Here is a 15,011-nt window from a genome sequence, read left to right as displayed (position 1 = left end):
CTCCATTCACAGAGGTTTTAAAGGACAGTGCAGGTATCGATCCCTTTGCAATTTTATCCTGAGAGCAGCATTGTAGCCAGCGACCCCAGGATGGAGGGTCCTGACACATGAAATGGAAACAAAGGACTTTGGAGTGGATAAAAGTCCATGCCCTGAAGCACAAAGAGGGAGAGATACAGGGACCACTGTGGTGCAGGCTGACCTTCCCTCTACCCCCCAAAATTCCCAAAGATGAGGGTTTCTGGGATAAACTAGGCATATGCAAATTTTATTCATGAGTGTAGACTGTTTGTTATGTTAAAAACCCTATTTCTTCTTATGTTTTGTTCCTGCTCTTAAGATTAAACAATACTTTGTTTGCAAGAGGCTATTTTGAGACCTGTGTTTACCACTGCTCACAGCTCCTGAAGGGCAGATTTGCAGGGCTTGAATCCAGTTGGGACCACTAGGCAATCGTGTTTGGTACCCAGCGTGGTTGCAGCCTAGCACCTGAACTGTGAGCGGGAAAATCATGGGATTCTGCCACAGGATGGGAACGCAAGAGGCTGATCACCGGAAGGGGCTGCACTCATTGAGACTGAGAGCCGTCAAGAGTGCAGCTAGCCCTGAACCGTGACTGGGATTACCTGGGATTGCTCTACACTTAAAAGTGTGGAAAAAAACCACACCGCCTCGAGACATGCCAGCAAAATCCCCAGTCAATGCAGCTACGCCAGGGTTTCTCAAACAGGGGTCGCCGCTTGTGCAGGGAAAGCCCCTGGCGGGCCGGGCCGGTGTGTTTATGCATTGGCCCAGAGCAGCGAACCGCGGCCAGTGGGAGCCGCGATCAGCTGGACCTGCGGACAGGGCAGGTAAACACACCGGCCCGGCCCGCCAGGGGCTTTCCCTACACAAGCAGCGACCCCTGTTTGAGAAACCCAGAGCTATGCTGACTGAAGTGTGCTTCAATCAGCATAGCTAACATCGTTTGGGGAGGGGGTGTTCCGACACTGGCAGAAAAATTCCTTCCACTGGTGTACACAGCATCTATACTAAGGGTCAATGCCACCATAGTTAGGCCGACATAGGCTCTGTAGGGTACACATACCTTTGGAAGAGGAGAAATGAGGGTATGTAGAACTGGCCCCAACACAGGTAATATTTTGGGCCTAGCAAACCTGGACATTTTATTATTGACATCTTTAATTTTGTACTCACTAGTACAGTGTTATTTAAATATAATATTGTGAACTCTGTATATCTTACTGAACAAAGATGAGACACCAGAACTATAATTAGAAGATGATATAGGAGCAAAAGGATTAAACTCACCCGTAATATTTCTTCCACACAGCTGGAGTCATTGGGAAGGCTAACCTAGGTTTAAAAAAAAAAAGTCAGTCAGTCACAGAATGCAAAGTTTATTGGTTAAAAGCAACTAGGGAAGTAAATAGATCTATTAAACCACAGCTAACAAGGAAATGCCCCATTATTTGAAATACACTTCATCCAGTGATCATTACCAACAGAATTTGCCAATTTAAATCAACCTAAATCAGTAGAAAGATACATCTCTACAGTTTCAAAGATATTTTTCTGTTTTGCTACAAATGGGTGTTTAGAAAGAATATAGTTCCCTGATTTCCCCACAGTTAAAAATAGGCACTAAAATTGCTGGAAACTTTTATAAATGATGAAGATACCAACTGTTTCTCCAATATTCAGATTTCAGTGAGAACGCAGGGTACATTTTAGGGCACAATTTAGGGCAAAGGTGGTAACAGTTAAGAGTAAACTGTTATCATCAAGCATCGTATCGTACAGCTTAATACACTAAGAGCCAAGATAAATTTTAAACCCTAAACATGTACTATAGAAAAAACACTGGTTAGATTCTAATACTAGTTGCTGATTCCTCAGTCTCTCACTTCCTGGGCCTGTTACAGGTTAAATATCCTCTGCAGACTGAAAAGCACACAGGAATCCATCTTGAGAGTTTTGAGAGATCTTCCATGTCTCTTAAAAATATGCATTACATCTACACACATGCACACACAGACACATAGGTGCTCGTAAAAGCTTGCAATTTAGCAATCTAGTTCTTTAAACATTACTTATGCCATTAGCTGTAATTCCCCATTCTAAATGTAGAAAACAGCACAAATACCCTAAATACTGCAAATAAATATATGAGCAATAACTGTCAGGGTTTTAAGAGCACTTAGGGTGTGTGTGTATATACACTGGGCAACAGTTAAGTGGTATGCATATACAGTAGGTTTTTATTGTGGCTATCTTGCATGAGTACACTAGATTCGGGGGAATGTGCACAATGAACTCACTCCCCACGCACACTGCAGCCACAATGTGAGGGGATATTTGCAAAGGTGCCCTTGGAGCCTTTGAAAAAAAATCTCATCCTTGGTTACTAGAGCTTGGTTAGGGGAAGCCAATCCATGGCCATGCCTCTTTCCCTCCATCCCCACCCACATCAGCACATGCTGTGGTAGCTGTCCCAGCCAAAGCTCTAACTGTGTTCTTCCTCATTCTCGAATCTTGATGCAGGCATAAAGTTTAAATTAACAGAATTGTAGAAACTAGAAACAGAAATGACCTATTAGGTCATCTAGTAAGTCTTCTGCAGGGTTCTTTCCCTAGCCTCGCTTCTAGCGCTTTGGCCAGTCTAGTTCGAAAAGTCTCAGGCAAGGAGGCTTCCTTTGAAAGACTCTTCGACACTTTATTGATCTCGCTGTCAGGACATTTCCCCTGACAAACAGGCTATATTTTCCCATTTTTCATTTCATCCTATCATTTCTATGGATAACCTCCTGCATCACTCTAAATAATTCATATCCCTCCATGGTATGTACATCATTCACATACATCTGTACACAGTTATGCTCCATCTTACTCCTCAGGTATATTGTATATTTGACTCATAATCTTGCCTAATAAGTCATTCCCTCCACCCTCTCTCATCATTTTGTTGCTCTTTTCTGAACTCCCTCTGATTTGTCAATATCTAGGTAATGAAGTGCCCAGAAGTGAACATGACAAATGTGGCTCCTACTATTGACTTTACTCACCTCAGCAGTCACTATTGGTGGATCTACATGTCAGAACATTTGGGTTAAGAAAAATATCCCCTTCTCCTTACATTCTACCTAACTATAGTCTAGCTCACAATCCCTGGGGTGGAACCTTTACTCCACTGAAGCCAATGGAAATGTTTCCATTGACTTCAGGGAGCCTGGATTTCCACACCAGGTGTCTTTGAAAGCTTCACCTGAATACTGTACAACTTCTGTTTCACACACCTCTGCCCTAATCCCTCTCCTTTCACTTCGTCCATGCTTTTTCCTCTTGACAGCTTTTAACTTCTTCACTCACCTTCACTTTTTGCCTTCTTTCCTATACCATGAACAGCTTTCCAGCTAACAAACCCCGGGACCGCTCCCTGTTCCAATTCACCTCCCAGTTATACGTTCCACTTTCAGTGACCACCCACCACTAAGTTTTGAATTCCAGTGTGCAGCAATTTCCTATTTGCATTCTTGGGACTGTTAGTCTTTTGGGACAAAGTACTTCTTCCTTATTTGACATAGTTCTCCTAATGCACAGCACTATGTAAGCTTACGTTGCTTAAGAAATAATAATACAAATACACAATTTTTGTTTAGTAAAATCTATTATATTATTCTGTAATCACAACCTGCTTCTGCTGGCAACACTCACTAATAGCTCTAAATGATCATATATCAGTTTTGTTTTAATGACTTGACAGAACTTTTGTTCCCTTTGGCATTGCTTTGTTTAGAATCAGGGGTATTAAGGTAACACATGATGTCAAAGTGCTGTGATTGTCGTACTGGGAGAGCCAAGCAGGAACAGGCACAACATGGCAAACATTTAGATTAATGCAAAACATTAAAAGAATAATTATTACAACAGGGATATCATAGAGAAGATCAATGTAAGACTTTCTGTACATTATTATTAATGGATTTTTAAAAGAAGGCGGCCTTTTTTTTCTAAATTCATGTGGTTGCTCGACATTCTAAGGCTCTGTCTACACTACCACTTATGTTGGTATAAATTATGTCGCTCAGGGGTGTGAATAAGCCAACCTCCTGACCGACATAAGTTACACTAACCAAAGCAACAGTGTGGACAGCATTATGTTGGTGGGAGAGCTTCTCCTGCTGCTCGTTGAGGGTGGATTAATTAAGTTGATGGGAGAGCTGTCTTCCATCAGGTTAGAGTGGCTACATTAGAGTTTACAGCGGTGCAGTTGCATCGGTGCTGCTGTAAACTCTCTAGGGTAGCTATAGCTTAAGTGACTTGAAAAGCACAGATCTGTCAGATACTTAGTCTATCCTGAAAAAAACTTTCCAACTGTGAATCAGAAATTGAAGATTAATTGTCCATTCAGCTAACACAGAGGTGGGCAAACTATGGCCCGCGGGACCCTCCTGCCCAGCCCCTGAGCTCCTGCCCCGGGAGGCTAGCCCCCAGTCCCTCTCCTGCTGTTCCCTGCCCCTGCAGCCCCAGTTCGCTTGCTCCGCCGCCGGCGCAAGGCTCTGGGAGGCGGGGCTGTGAGCTCCTGGGGCAGCGCAGCTGCAGAGCCGGGGCCTGTGCGGTGGCGTGGCTGGCTCCAGCTGGGAGGCGCGGCTGCCTGTCCTGGTGCTCTGGGTGGCGCAGCTGTAGTGCTGCCAGCCACCGGTGCTCCAGGCAGTGCGGTGAGGGGGAAGGGAGCGGGGGGGGAGGGGTTGGATAGAGGGCTGGGGAGTTCGGGGGAGGGGTCGGGGGTGTGTGGATAGAGGTCGGAGCGGTCGGGGGGGAGGGGGTTGAATGGGGGCAGGAGTCCCCAGGATGCAGTCAGGAAGGAGAGGAGGGATTGGATGGGGCGGCGGGGGGCAGTCAGGGGCAGGAGTTCTGGGGGCGGTCAGGGGACAGGGAGAAGGGGTGGATGGAGCAGGGGTCACCGGGGGGCAGTCAGGAACGAGAGGAGGGGTTGGATGGGGTAGAGGTTCCAGGGGCTGTCAGGGGGCGAGAAGCAGGAGGGGTCGGATGGGGGCAGGGCAGGGCCACGCTTAGCTGTTTGGGGAGGCAGAGTCTCCACTCACCGGCCCGCCATACAATTTTGGAAACCCAATGTGGCCCTCAGGCCAAAACGTTTGCCCACCCCTGAGCTGACCAGTGCAAGTGGCATTGCACAGCACACTACAGGATCCATGCAGATATCCATCAGGCCAGAGACAAATATGGCTAATACAGTATTTGTAGCCTACACAAATATTAGTGCTGTAGGGAATTATTATTAGAATTTACATGAAAATTTCATTGACACTGGACATCCCATATGAAATACCACTATTCTCCTCATCTATAGAAAATCAAGTGGTTTGAGTGCTACAAGGTGTTTTTTTTAAAGCTTTCATCAGTAGTCACATTTTAAAAAGAAACACTTTGAGGTTAGATTTGTACATACTGTACTTTTTGGACCTGTCTACCTCTGCGAACAACATGATCTAACTTAACAGGAAGGATCGATTCTAGGAATTATGTTTTGTTAAAACCAAGTGCTTGCTGCTCACGTCATGAGCTCTTTTCTCATTCTGCAGTGTATTCATGAACTTCTGATTGAAGAACAGTTAATATTACATAAGCTGCAGACATAAGTCCTGAGGTAATGTAACTTCAATCAAACCGAAAAGATTTCACAAGTTACATGGTGCACTGAATTCCTCTTCCAATTTCATTTTAATCCGGTGAAACTCCTTTGCATCAAAAGATTTTGTGTTTATTTTAAAATATTGCTTTCAGGGGGAAAAAAGGAGGTCATATGGTCAAAATATTCAACCTAAAAAAGCAGTCTCACAAGTGAAAGAGCATAACTTAAATGATGTGGAACCTAAGGGTTTAACGTATGACTTGGTTGGCCCCATGTTAAACTCGGGGAAGGAGGCATGAGGAATATTAGAATGCAGGGGAAATAGTTTTAATGTTATGCAAATCAAATGACAGTGAGTAACCTGTTATAATAGCTGATAATTAATGTTGCTACAACCTTCCATTTATTCATTCAGCAATTCCTTGGCCACACTCTTGTCTTGAACTATTTATAACTTGCATGAGCTCAGATTTTGTTTACGCTACATAGGAAAATTGTGTAAAATGCCTTTCCCATGTAATTTACATCAGATTGGTGTTTACCAATATGAAAGTTTCAAAGGAGAAGATATATTTTTGAAATGTCATACTGGGAAAGGAGTGGAATTGGCATTCAGAACTCAGCTAAGAACTAAAAACTTCCAACAAACTTCTGGGAAGTAGAAAGCGCAGATTAGTCTAGTCCTGAAAATTCAGAATCAAGTTTGGTGGACAGTATCAGACTATGGATAGTCTCTTTGGTAGGACTAAAGGATTGTATTTTCATTAGGATAAACTACTCTTGAACAACTCCTCTGACTTTACTGGTGCACAATTGGCATTCAACAAGTAACACACCTTTCCTATCTCTGTCATATTGGAAACAAACATTTCAGGTTAAATGCAAATAGGATCTCATTCTTCACTTGTGTTTGAGCACCAGTAAACTCACATATCAACGGATCTACTTCCAATGTCATACCCTTTATCTAGGAACTCACTGTGGACTCTAGAGAGATTAAGCTAATGCTACTGTTTACTTCTGTGGACATAAATTGATTTTTCACTTACTTGCATGAAAACATCCTGTACACGTGCCTTGATCGATCGTTTTGATTGTGCACTACAGGGTGATAAGAGGAAAACTCTTATAAAGCCAGGAATGGCAATGACAGGACCCTTAGTACCTGCCTAATTCTATGAATGCCTTCAATTCTTCCAATGTCTCCTGTGGTGAATACTGTGTGGGAAGTGGGTCAGTCTGTACTAACAATTACTAAGTTCCCATATATGGTGGAAAGAAGAGGCTTCCCACCATTAGAATCCAACCGTTGCATGCATTCAACCAAACCCTTCCAGGCTGCCAGTACGATGGATTTGTTAGCAAACAGCTTTCAGCCAAAACACCCGTCTGGATGTGTAGCGTGAAGATTACATAACAATGAAGATAGACTGGCAGAAGTAGGGGTTAATACGGAGGAATAGTGCACTTCAGATGTCATGTCCTCCAGTCATCATTGCATTTTTGTTGCTCATCTCTGTACTTTATCCGGTTTGGCTATGTCCGGACTAAACTGTGAGGACCAGATGCAGTACTTCAGTAGCAACTGCATGAGGGCTATTTCCCCCTTATATTTACATCCAAGAGCAGTTTTGCCCATTTCTGCAATGGTGTTGCACTGCAGTTAGTCTTCCACGTAGAGTCATCCCTGAACCTCTTTCAGACTCATTCCTTTCTAGCTGGCAGTTTATCCCTCAGTCAGTATCTGTGCTATTTATTTCCTCTCCTGAGGTGGATTGCTCTATATTTATGTGTAGGGAATTTTATGGCATTGCATACACCCCACTGATCGCCGTCCAATCCAGTCTTCCTGTCTGTTTCCAGTTTCACTAAGATTTTGTCCCAAAAGGGACATTCATGTCAAAGATGCCTGAAATAAACGTCAAGCTAATTTCAATAGCTAGGATTTTCCTGACTACCTTTAGTGCAAACAGGTTAAAACAGGTGCAGCAAATGAACAAGAAGTGAATATTACTGCTTGGTGCTATTTCCTTCATGCGGTTATCACCAGTATATTTTAGGACTATGTGTTTGGGGTCTTCAGGAAATGGAATGGAGCCAAAATAGTGGTATTCAAATACATCCAAATAAAGCTGACTCCCCTGGTATTCAGACATGTGTTATTATGTCTCAGGGTTAATTCCCCAGAGAGCCATTTATGGGTCTGAATTCATATACATATGCTGTCTTCTCAGAGTACCTCCAATCATGCAGGAGCTAAAATACAACGAGAAGACTAGATTTCACAAACATCTCCCTGGGGCATTCAAAAGTCTGTGAAAAATACATATAAATACAATATAAAAACAAACAAACAAATTCATGCCTGCAGCACAAATAGAACAGCAGCCCCCATGCACACCCCTTACATACACGTTGCACTTTGGAGAAGTTATGCCAATCTCTAAAGTTACTAAAGAATGTGAACAAGTTGCAATTACTGAACCAAATTCTAACATCTGTTCACCGGTGCAACCACGCCTGAAGTCAGTGTGGTTGCGGCAGGGTAAGTTAGAGAAGAATCTAGCCTCTTTTCATGCACAAAGTGAGTTAACTAGGAAAACAATTCTCAGACCTGACTGTAGGCCTATTTAAACCAATAGAATGACTCCTACTGAATTCAATGGGCTCCTGAAAAGGCCCCTAGTTCAGATGTCAAAGCTGTCAACCGCAGGTAACTTTAATTTCCTACACAGAGCTAATGAGCCTAATATGCTCGTCTCCAATCATTTCCTCTATCAGCTAAATAAAATGACAAGGTCCGTGCGTATATATAAAAGAATAGCCCAACATTCTGAAGGAATTACATGTTATTTATGGACACGGCTTGAAATAGTTTGGAAGTTCAGCAGCATGATAATACCAGATCAATCAACATACCAGCACACTGCCCAGCCTTAATCAAGTAGGCATTTGTAAAACGTACAGCAATTTTCCTTGCACCCCGACCCCCAGCCTTGAGCTCCCTCCCACACCCCAACCCCCTCCCAGAGCCCACACCCCCTCCCACACCCCAACCCCCTGCTCTAGCCCTGAGCCTCATCCCACACCCCAAACCCACATCCCCGGCCCCCAGCCGGAGCCCTCACGCCCCCCCTGCACCCTAGCCCCCTCCACACCCCAAACTCCTCCTCCACACCAGAGCCTGCACCCCCAGCTGCACCCCACACTGCCCCAGCCTGGTGAAAATGAATGAATGTGGGGGAGAGTGAGCGATGAAGGGAGGGAGGGATGCCCCGCACGGTGCCCCCACCCCGAGCCATGGCTCTGCAGCTCTCATTGGCTGAGAACTGCGGCCAATCGGAACTGTGGAGGTGGTGCCTGTGGACAAGGGCAGCCTGCAGAGCCCCCTAGGGGCCACAGGAACATACTGGCCGCTTCCGGGAGCCACCTGAGGTAAGCGCTGCCCCGAGCCTGCACCCCAAACCCCAGCCCTGAGCCCCCTCCCACACCCAAACTCCCTCCCAGAGGCCACACCCCTTCCCACACCCTAACCCCCTGCTTTAGCACTGAGCCCCATCCCACACCCCAAACCCTCATCCCCGGTCCCACACCAGAGCCTGCACCCCCAGCCAGAGCCCTCAGCCCCCTCCGCACCCCAAACTCCTCAGCCCCAGCCCAGAGCCTGCACCCCATGCTGGAACCCGGCAACTTAATGGGGAACTGGTCCAAATTCAGGCATCAATCTAGAAAACCTGGTCTTATCCTTGTTAAATATTAAAACTCTTCTGATGATCTGAACCGCCACCGGATGACACTTATCACACCTACATGGTGCTGAAGTAGCCCTTGTTTGACAGTATATAACAAAGAAATCTGAAATTGAATGGGATCTTTTTGCTACCTCCCTTTTAGTTACGTTTGTAATTAAAATGCGTTGATCTATTAATGCCAAGGGACACTGCTAAATGTGTTCCGTGCAGAAGTCATACTTTTCTTGAGCTTCTGAAATCTTTTAGATCTGTGCGCGCACTTACAGTATGTGTGCTTTAACTGCTCACTCAAATGAGACGCTATCTAAGGATAACTCACTTCCATTCCATTTATAAATCACATTAATTAATTCTACATCTCCAGCGGTGTAGAGACCAAATTCTAATGCAAGATCTAATTAAAGAAAAGAAAAGGGGGGAAAAGCCCAAACACTAGAATTGAAACAGAGAAGTAACTGTTTAGCCTCAAATTAATGAGGCGCTATACTAAGCAAGAATGTCCATAAATCCCTAATGAGGATTTTAAACACATTAAAACTTCCTAATACAAAGTGTTTGCCTTCTTTTTATCCAATAACAAATAAGCCAATAATTTTCTGCCTGTAAATGACACTATTAACTGTCATGGCATGTTTTATTTGACAAACCCTCCATTCAAATACAGTAAAACCAATTAATTTGCCTGCTGTGAAATGTGTTTCTTGATAGCTTTTATATGATTTCTCTTCTCAAAGAAATGTAAATAGGAGGTCAACGTAGGTGCCTGATTTTGCTTAACAACATGCCACAATAGCTATAGATTGTCTAGTCAGTTTGCATTTCAAATGAATTGAAAGATAACCTCCATTTTCAGGTCATCAATCACATAATGGCCTCCTGATAAGTAAACAGTTACAGATTAATAGTTTTATTACTATGAAAATGGTCACATATTTGAGATGTGATAGTTGCAAAATTACCACTTCATTCTCTTATAAGTAATGGGTTGCAGTCACACTGCTTAGCCTCTCTGACTTTGTTATCAACCTAGCTACCACCATATCTTCCCATCCAACGTCATTCAAAAAAAAATGCACCCTACATCTTTGTGCTGAGGAAACTGTTCTTTAAAATTGGAGTTCAATTCCAATGCTTTTATCTGAAAAAACGACAAGGTGTTCGCTTTTTTGTTGCTGTTGTCATCGTTGCCAGAAAAATCGACAGAACAAATAAAAGATATTTCTGGGATTTTAAGGGTCCCATGGGACTTACTTAATAGATGCAATTAGGGGAGAAAGGCAACACCATGTTACCTCTGCCCCACAATTAAGGCATATCTGAATCTCTCAGTTCTCCCAAGGCCGTGTCACTTAGGAAGATCAGTCTGCAAAAAGTACACACTTGACATCGTGCACTTCATAAATGTTCTTGCTGCTTTCAGTCTTTGCCCACTATGTGAACTATATTGCGTTGTAAATAGAAGGAAAAATAGAGGATAATGAATGGCACACTATGGTTTATGAGGCCTAACTGAATACCAATTAATCTTTACAACACATGTACGGTTCCATCAGCCCATGTATTGCACCATGGTTACATAGATTATGGTTTATTTACCTTAAAATGGAAACACAAAGAAGGAAAAGGAAATAAATACAATGAAGATGCATACTACTGCTGAATTTTGACATCAAAGCCCACTTATTTAAATGGATGCTATAGATTACCACCAGAACAAGGTAATTCATGTATCACACCACTGACAGCTGATTTTCAAACCTGCACTCTCCTGCACGTGCATATTTTTTATTGCAATAAGCAAACAATCTGCAAACTAACTCTGAAGAGATCTGCCAAGTCCTTTTGGCACAAGCAAGGTGTGTTCATGGAAAGCAGGACTACGACAAATCAAAGATAGTGAAAATGCTTTACAACTCTATTAGCAGCAAGCTCAATCTCTGTTCCATATCATACCAGATTGTCATTTGAGCTGCAATCACGATTAATATCAGTGGAAGTTTCTGCTAGAATGATCTGGCCCTTTGCTACTTGGTTGGAATTTTTTAATATAGTATTTATTTACTTTCAGCGGAATAAGTAAATTAACAAAATCTGTCTTCTCTGCTCTTTAAACAGATTCCTAATTAACAGTTAAGATATTCAGTTGAAGCTCTTCTGACAAGTGTCTTAAAGTGATCGTCTCCCTGATCAACAGAAGTAACGATGGCATGCTCTTCTCAAACTCTCAGCTAATAAAAATGCAGGCATAAAACACTTAAAAATATTTAAGTGAAACTGTTGTATTATAGACAGTCAAATACCTGCATACTAATTTTGTAGTGGACTTTAGACTTCCTCGGTCAGACTCTTTTTCTCCATTATAGGTGGGTAAAGCAGATGTAACTCCATTGAAATCAATGGAGATAGGAGAGTATGAAACTGACGTAAACTTAATCAGAATCAGAATTGAGCTCCATAATCAAAGTCTGCACTGAGATCCAAATTTGCAGAATGCAGCCGTCTGGAATTAATTTGGTTGATAATATCTAAATGAAAACATATTTAGAAATGATTGTTTTAAAAAGATCTGAGATGATCTCTCACAAGAACAACTTTTACATCTCTCTCCTAATCGAGACTTTGGATTGGGCTAAAACCAGTTGACATCATTTCACTTGCGACCTTTTCAACTGTCAAAGCAGACAGATTTTTATCCTACAAGATTCAAGCCAAAGCCTCAAAGGTGCAGTGCCAGAGCATTAATCCATTTCACTAGACAGTCATTGAAATTATAATTCAAAGTTCAACTTACTTTAGCATTTTCTGCTGAAATACTTTTGGCAGCCCAGGGCAGAAAGTCGAAATCTGGTTTCCAATGGAGACCATTTCCAATGGTTTCTAAATGTTGGCAGCGAAAATTCCTTATTGTCAAAGAGATCAGCAGATGCCGGATTCCATTAATTTACTTTCTGTGACTGCTGCTCACTTCAAGAAACCTTTCTTTACCTAAGGATGCTGACCTGCTGCTGGACCCCATCAGAAACAGACAAGAAGAGACACTGATATATTAGGAGACTGGGGACACTTCAGGGAAATTTCCTACAGCAGCACTGGCAGATTCCGCTACCTCCATTTATTCTGACTGATGCCATAAGCAGAAAAACAAGATTTGTAGAGAAGACACATAGCTGGAAACTGTAAAAGCGCCAAACTCCAGATAAATAAACCTACCCATATGTATTACACTATCAAGAGCAATTCAAGAGTCTAGAGAATCAGTCGGAGGCCTTTTCTCTTCACAAGCAGCTTGTCATAAAAGCAAGGGGGACTTTTGGACCTGAAATAACATCACTATTTAAACTAGCCAATTGGCAGCAAATCCTTTGTTATAACTCCTTTGCATGGCCCAGAGGTCTTTGGGTAAGAAGTCACTAATAAATAACGATGTGTCATTAATTCATTTATCTCCATCTAAGCAAACACCAATGTGTACTTGTAAGACATGTTTCATTAAATCTGAAGTATCTTCTTTCTTCATTTTACAGGTGATGCTGGCAAATAATACATGGCATCTTGTCCTCATTTCACAAGGGCTCTTTTTTCTTTAAACGGCATCTAACACCTATTATGCAATAACATGATAGTCTGTCAACATTTTCAAGACCACAGTTTTATCTGCTCTACAAATTATACTCCATCCCTATCTGTTCAAAGTTTCTTAAATCCCGAATGCAGAGATATTAGTCCCTTAATTCAAAACAATGAAAACAACACTGCGATGACGTACGAGCAATGGAGAGAAAATGGAAATATGGAAACAGTGACAATAAGAGGTAAATATTCAGCATGACGCGTGGGGGGTTTAGTCGTGGGATACCCATTAAAGTTAATGGGAGCTGAACAGTTATGTCACTACACAATGCACTGAAGGTTTACCACAAAGACTGCATTATCTAGGCGAATGCCGTGTTTCATTGAGAAGAAGGGATCTAATGTCTCTCTTCTCAGGGACAGACTGTTAGTGGAAGCAGAAAAGTGGCAAATATTATGGATCACACACCTCACCTATAAGAAATGCACCTCGGAAAAATCTGGATTGCACATTCCAAAGGGACACCAGGAAGTTACTAGTCATCTTCCTGCACCCTTAGAAAGCATTTTCTTGGCACTTACTGTTTCTGTCTCCTGACCTCGGTGTTAAAACCCCTTTCTGCAGCATAACCAGCTTGCTTTGCCTCATACTTATCTATGTGCATGTGCGCCTCTCCCTCCCTCCCTCCTTTATTCCTTTTCATTTTAGATCTTACTGCCCAGGAAGAGTCAATGATCTAGAGACTGTTGCTAACTTTGTTTCCTACGTGCAGCACAAACCTTAAACTGTAGTTCCACGTGCATCTCACCTGCTGAAGCAGCACATGCATCACTCTTCCTTTGGATTCAAGTTTCTGGGCTATTCTCTTCGATCTATAGTTTACCATGCTATATTTGACCCACATATATTGCCTGTGATCCAAAGTGCCACTCCCTCTCACATCCTTGGCTCAAGGGCACACTAAGTCCTTTAATAGGTAGTATGTAAGGAGACCCAAAGTTCTTTTTTTTTTTTTCAATTTTAAGAACTTTATGATGTAAAATATTACAAAATAATTATGGAACAAGAGAAATGGGAGGAGATTTTGGGCCTATAGCCTGGCTTTGCTACTGAATTGTTATGTGATCTCAAGGAAATCACTTGAATTTTCTGTGCCTTGGTTTCTCCATCTGTAAAACAGAGTGAATAGCATTTATCTACCTTGTGCGGGGTAGGGGCGGGTAAAGATTGAGTTTGAGGCTTACTCCATTCAAGTGCTCTAAGACCCTACGATGGAAGGTACTACATCCGAGTGACATCAGGGCCGGTGCAAGGATGTTTCGCGCCCTAGGCGAAACTTCCACCTTGCGCCCTCCCCTCCCCCTCGCGCCCCCACCCTGAGCCACCCCCCCCCCCTCCACAGCAGCTCCCCCTCTCCGCTTAGGCGCCACAAGCCTGGGAGGTGCGAGAAGTGAAGCAGCGACGGCGTGGTCGGGGAGGAGGCAGGGCAGGGGTGAGCTGGGGCGGGGAGTTCCCCTGCGTGCCCCCTCCACTACTTGCTGCAGGTGGCCCTCCCCGCACTTCCCTGCCCCAGCTCCCTCTGCCTAAATGCCCGTGGCAACCGGTGCGGCCGAAGATCCGGCCGCCACGGTCGCTGCCGAAGAAAATGGCGCCCCCCAAATCTTAGCGCCCTAGGCGACCGCATAATTTGCCTAAATGGTTGCACCGGCCCTGAGTGACATGCATCTATGAGGATTTACACAAATGGAGATTCCTGACTGGCTGGAAACGTCAGTCCTCAGTAAATGGTCTGACCTTCCCCTCCCCCATTGTTTCCATTTTATAACTGAAATCAAGCCCGACAGACTGAGCATTGCAGGGGAACAACAGCTGTTTCGAGATGAGTTTGCAGCCTCATGCCCCACATCACACCCAGAAATGCAGTGCTGCCCTGCCTTTGTTCTTAAACACAAAGGGCCTCCAAGCACCTGTCTGCTGGCTGAACTAACAAGACTGTGAGCTCCTTGTCAGCATGCCACTATCATCCAGGGAGGTC

The 15,011-nt window shown here is 43.5% G+C and overlaps 1 protein-coding gene across 4 annotated transcripts in view; it reads right to left on the bottom strand.

Moving 5' to 3' along the window:
• AFF2 (AF4/FMR2 family member 2) overlaps positions 1–15,011 on the bottom strand; it is a 492,794-nt gene that overhangs the window by 171,691 nt on the left and 306,092 nt on the right. For all 4 annotated transcript variants that reach the window (XM_045031554.1, XM_045031555.1, XM_045031552.1 and 1 more), the window contains exon 5: positions 1,312–1,356. In XM_045031554.1, the coding sequence (XP_044887489.1) occupies positions 1,312–1,356 (45 nt within the window). The remainder of the gene's footprint in view (positions 1–1,311; positions 1,357–15,011) is intronic.

Source organism: Mauremys mutica, chromosome 9 (assembly GCF_020497125.1).
Source record: "Mauremys mutica isolate MM-2020 ecotype Southern chromosome 9, ASM2049712v1, whole genome shotgun sequence".
Lineage (NCBI taxonomy): Eukaryota > Metazoa > Chordata > Testudines > Geoemydidae > Mauremys > Mauremys mutica.
This window is presented reverse-complemented; position numbering and strand designations above follow the sequence as displayed.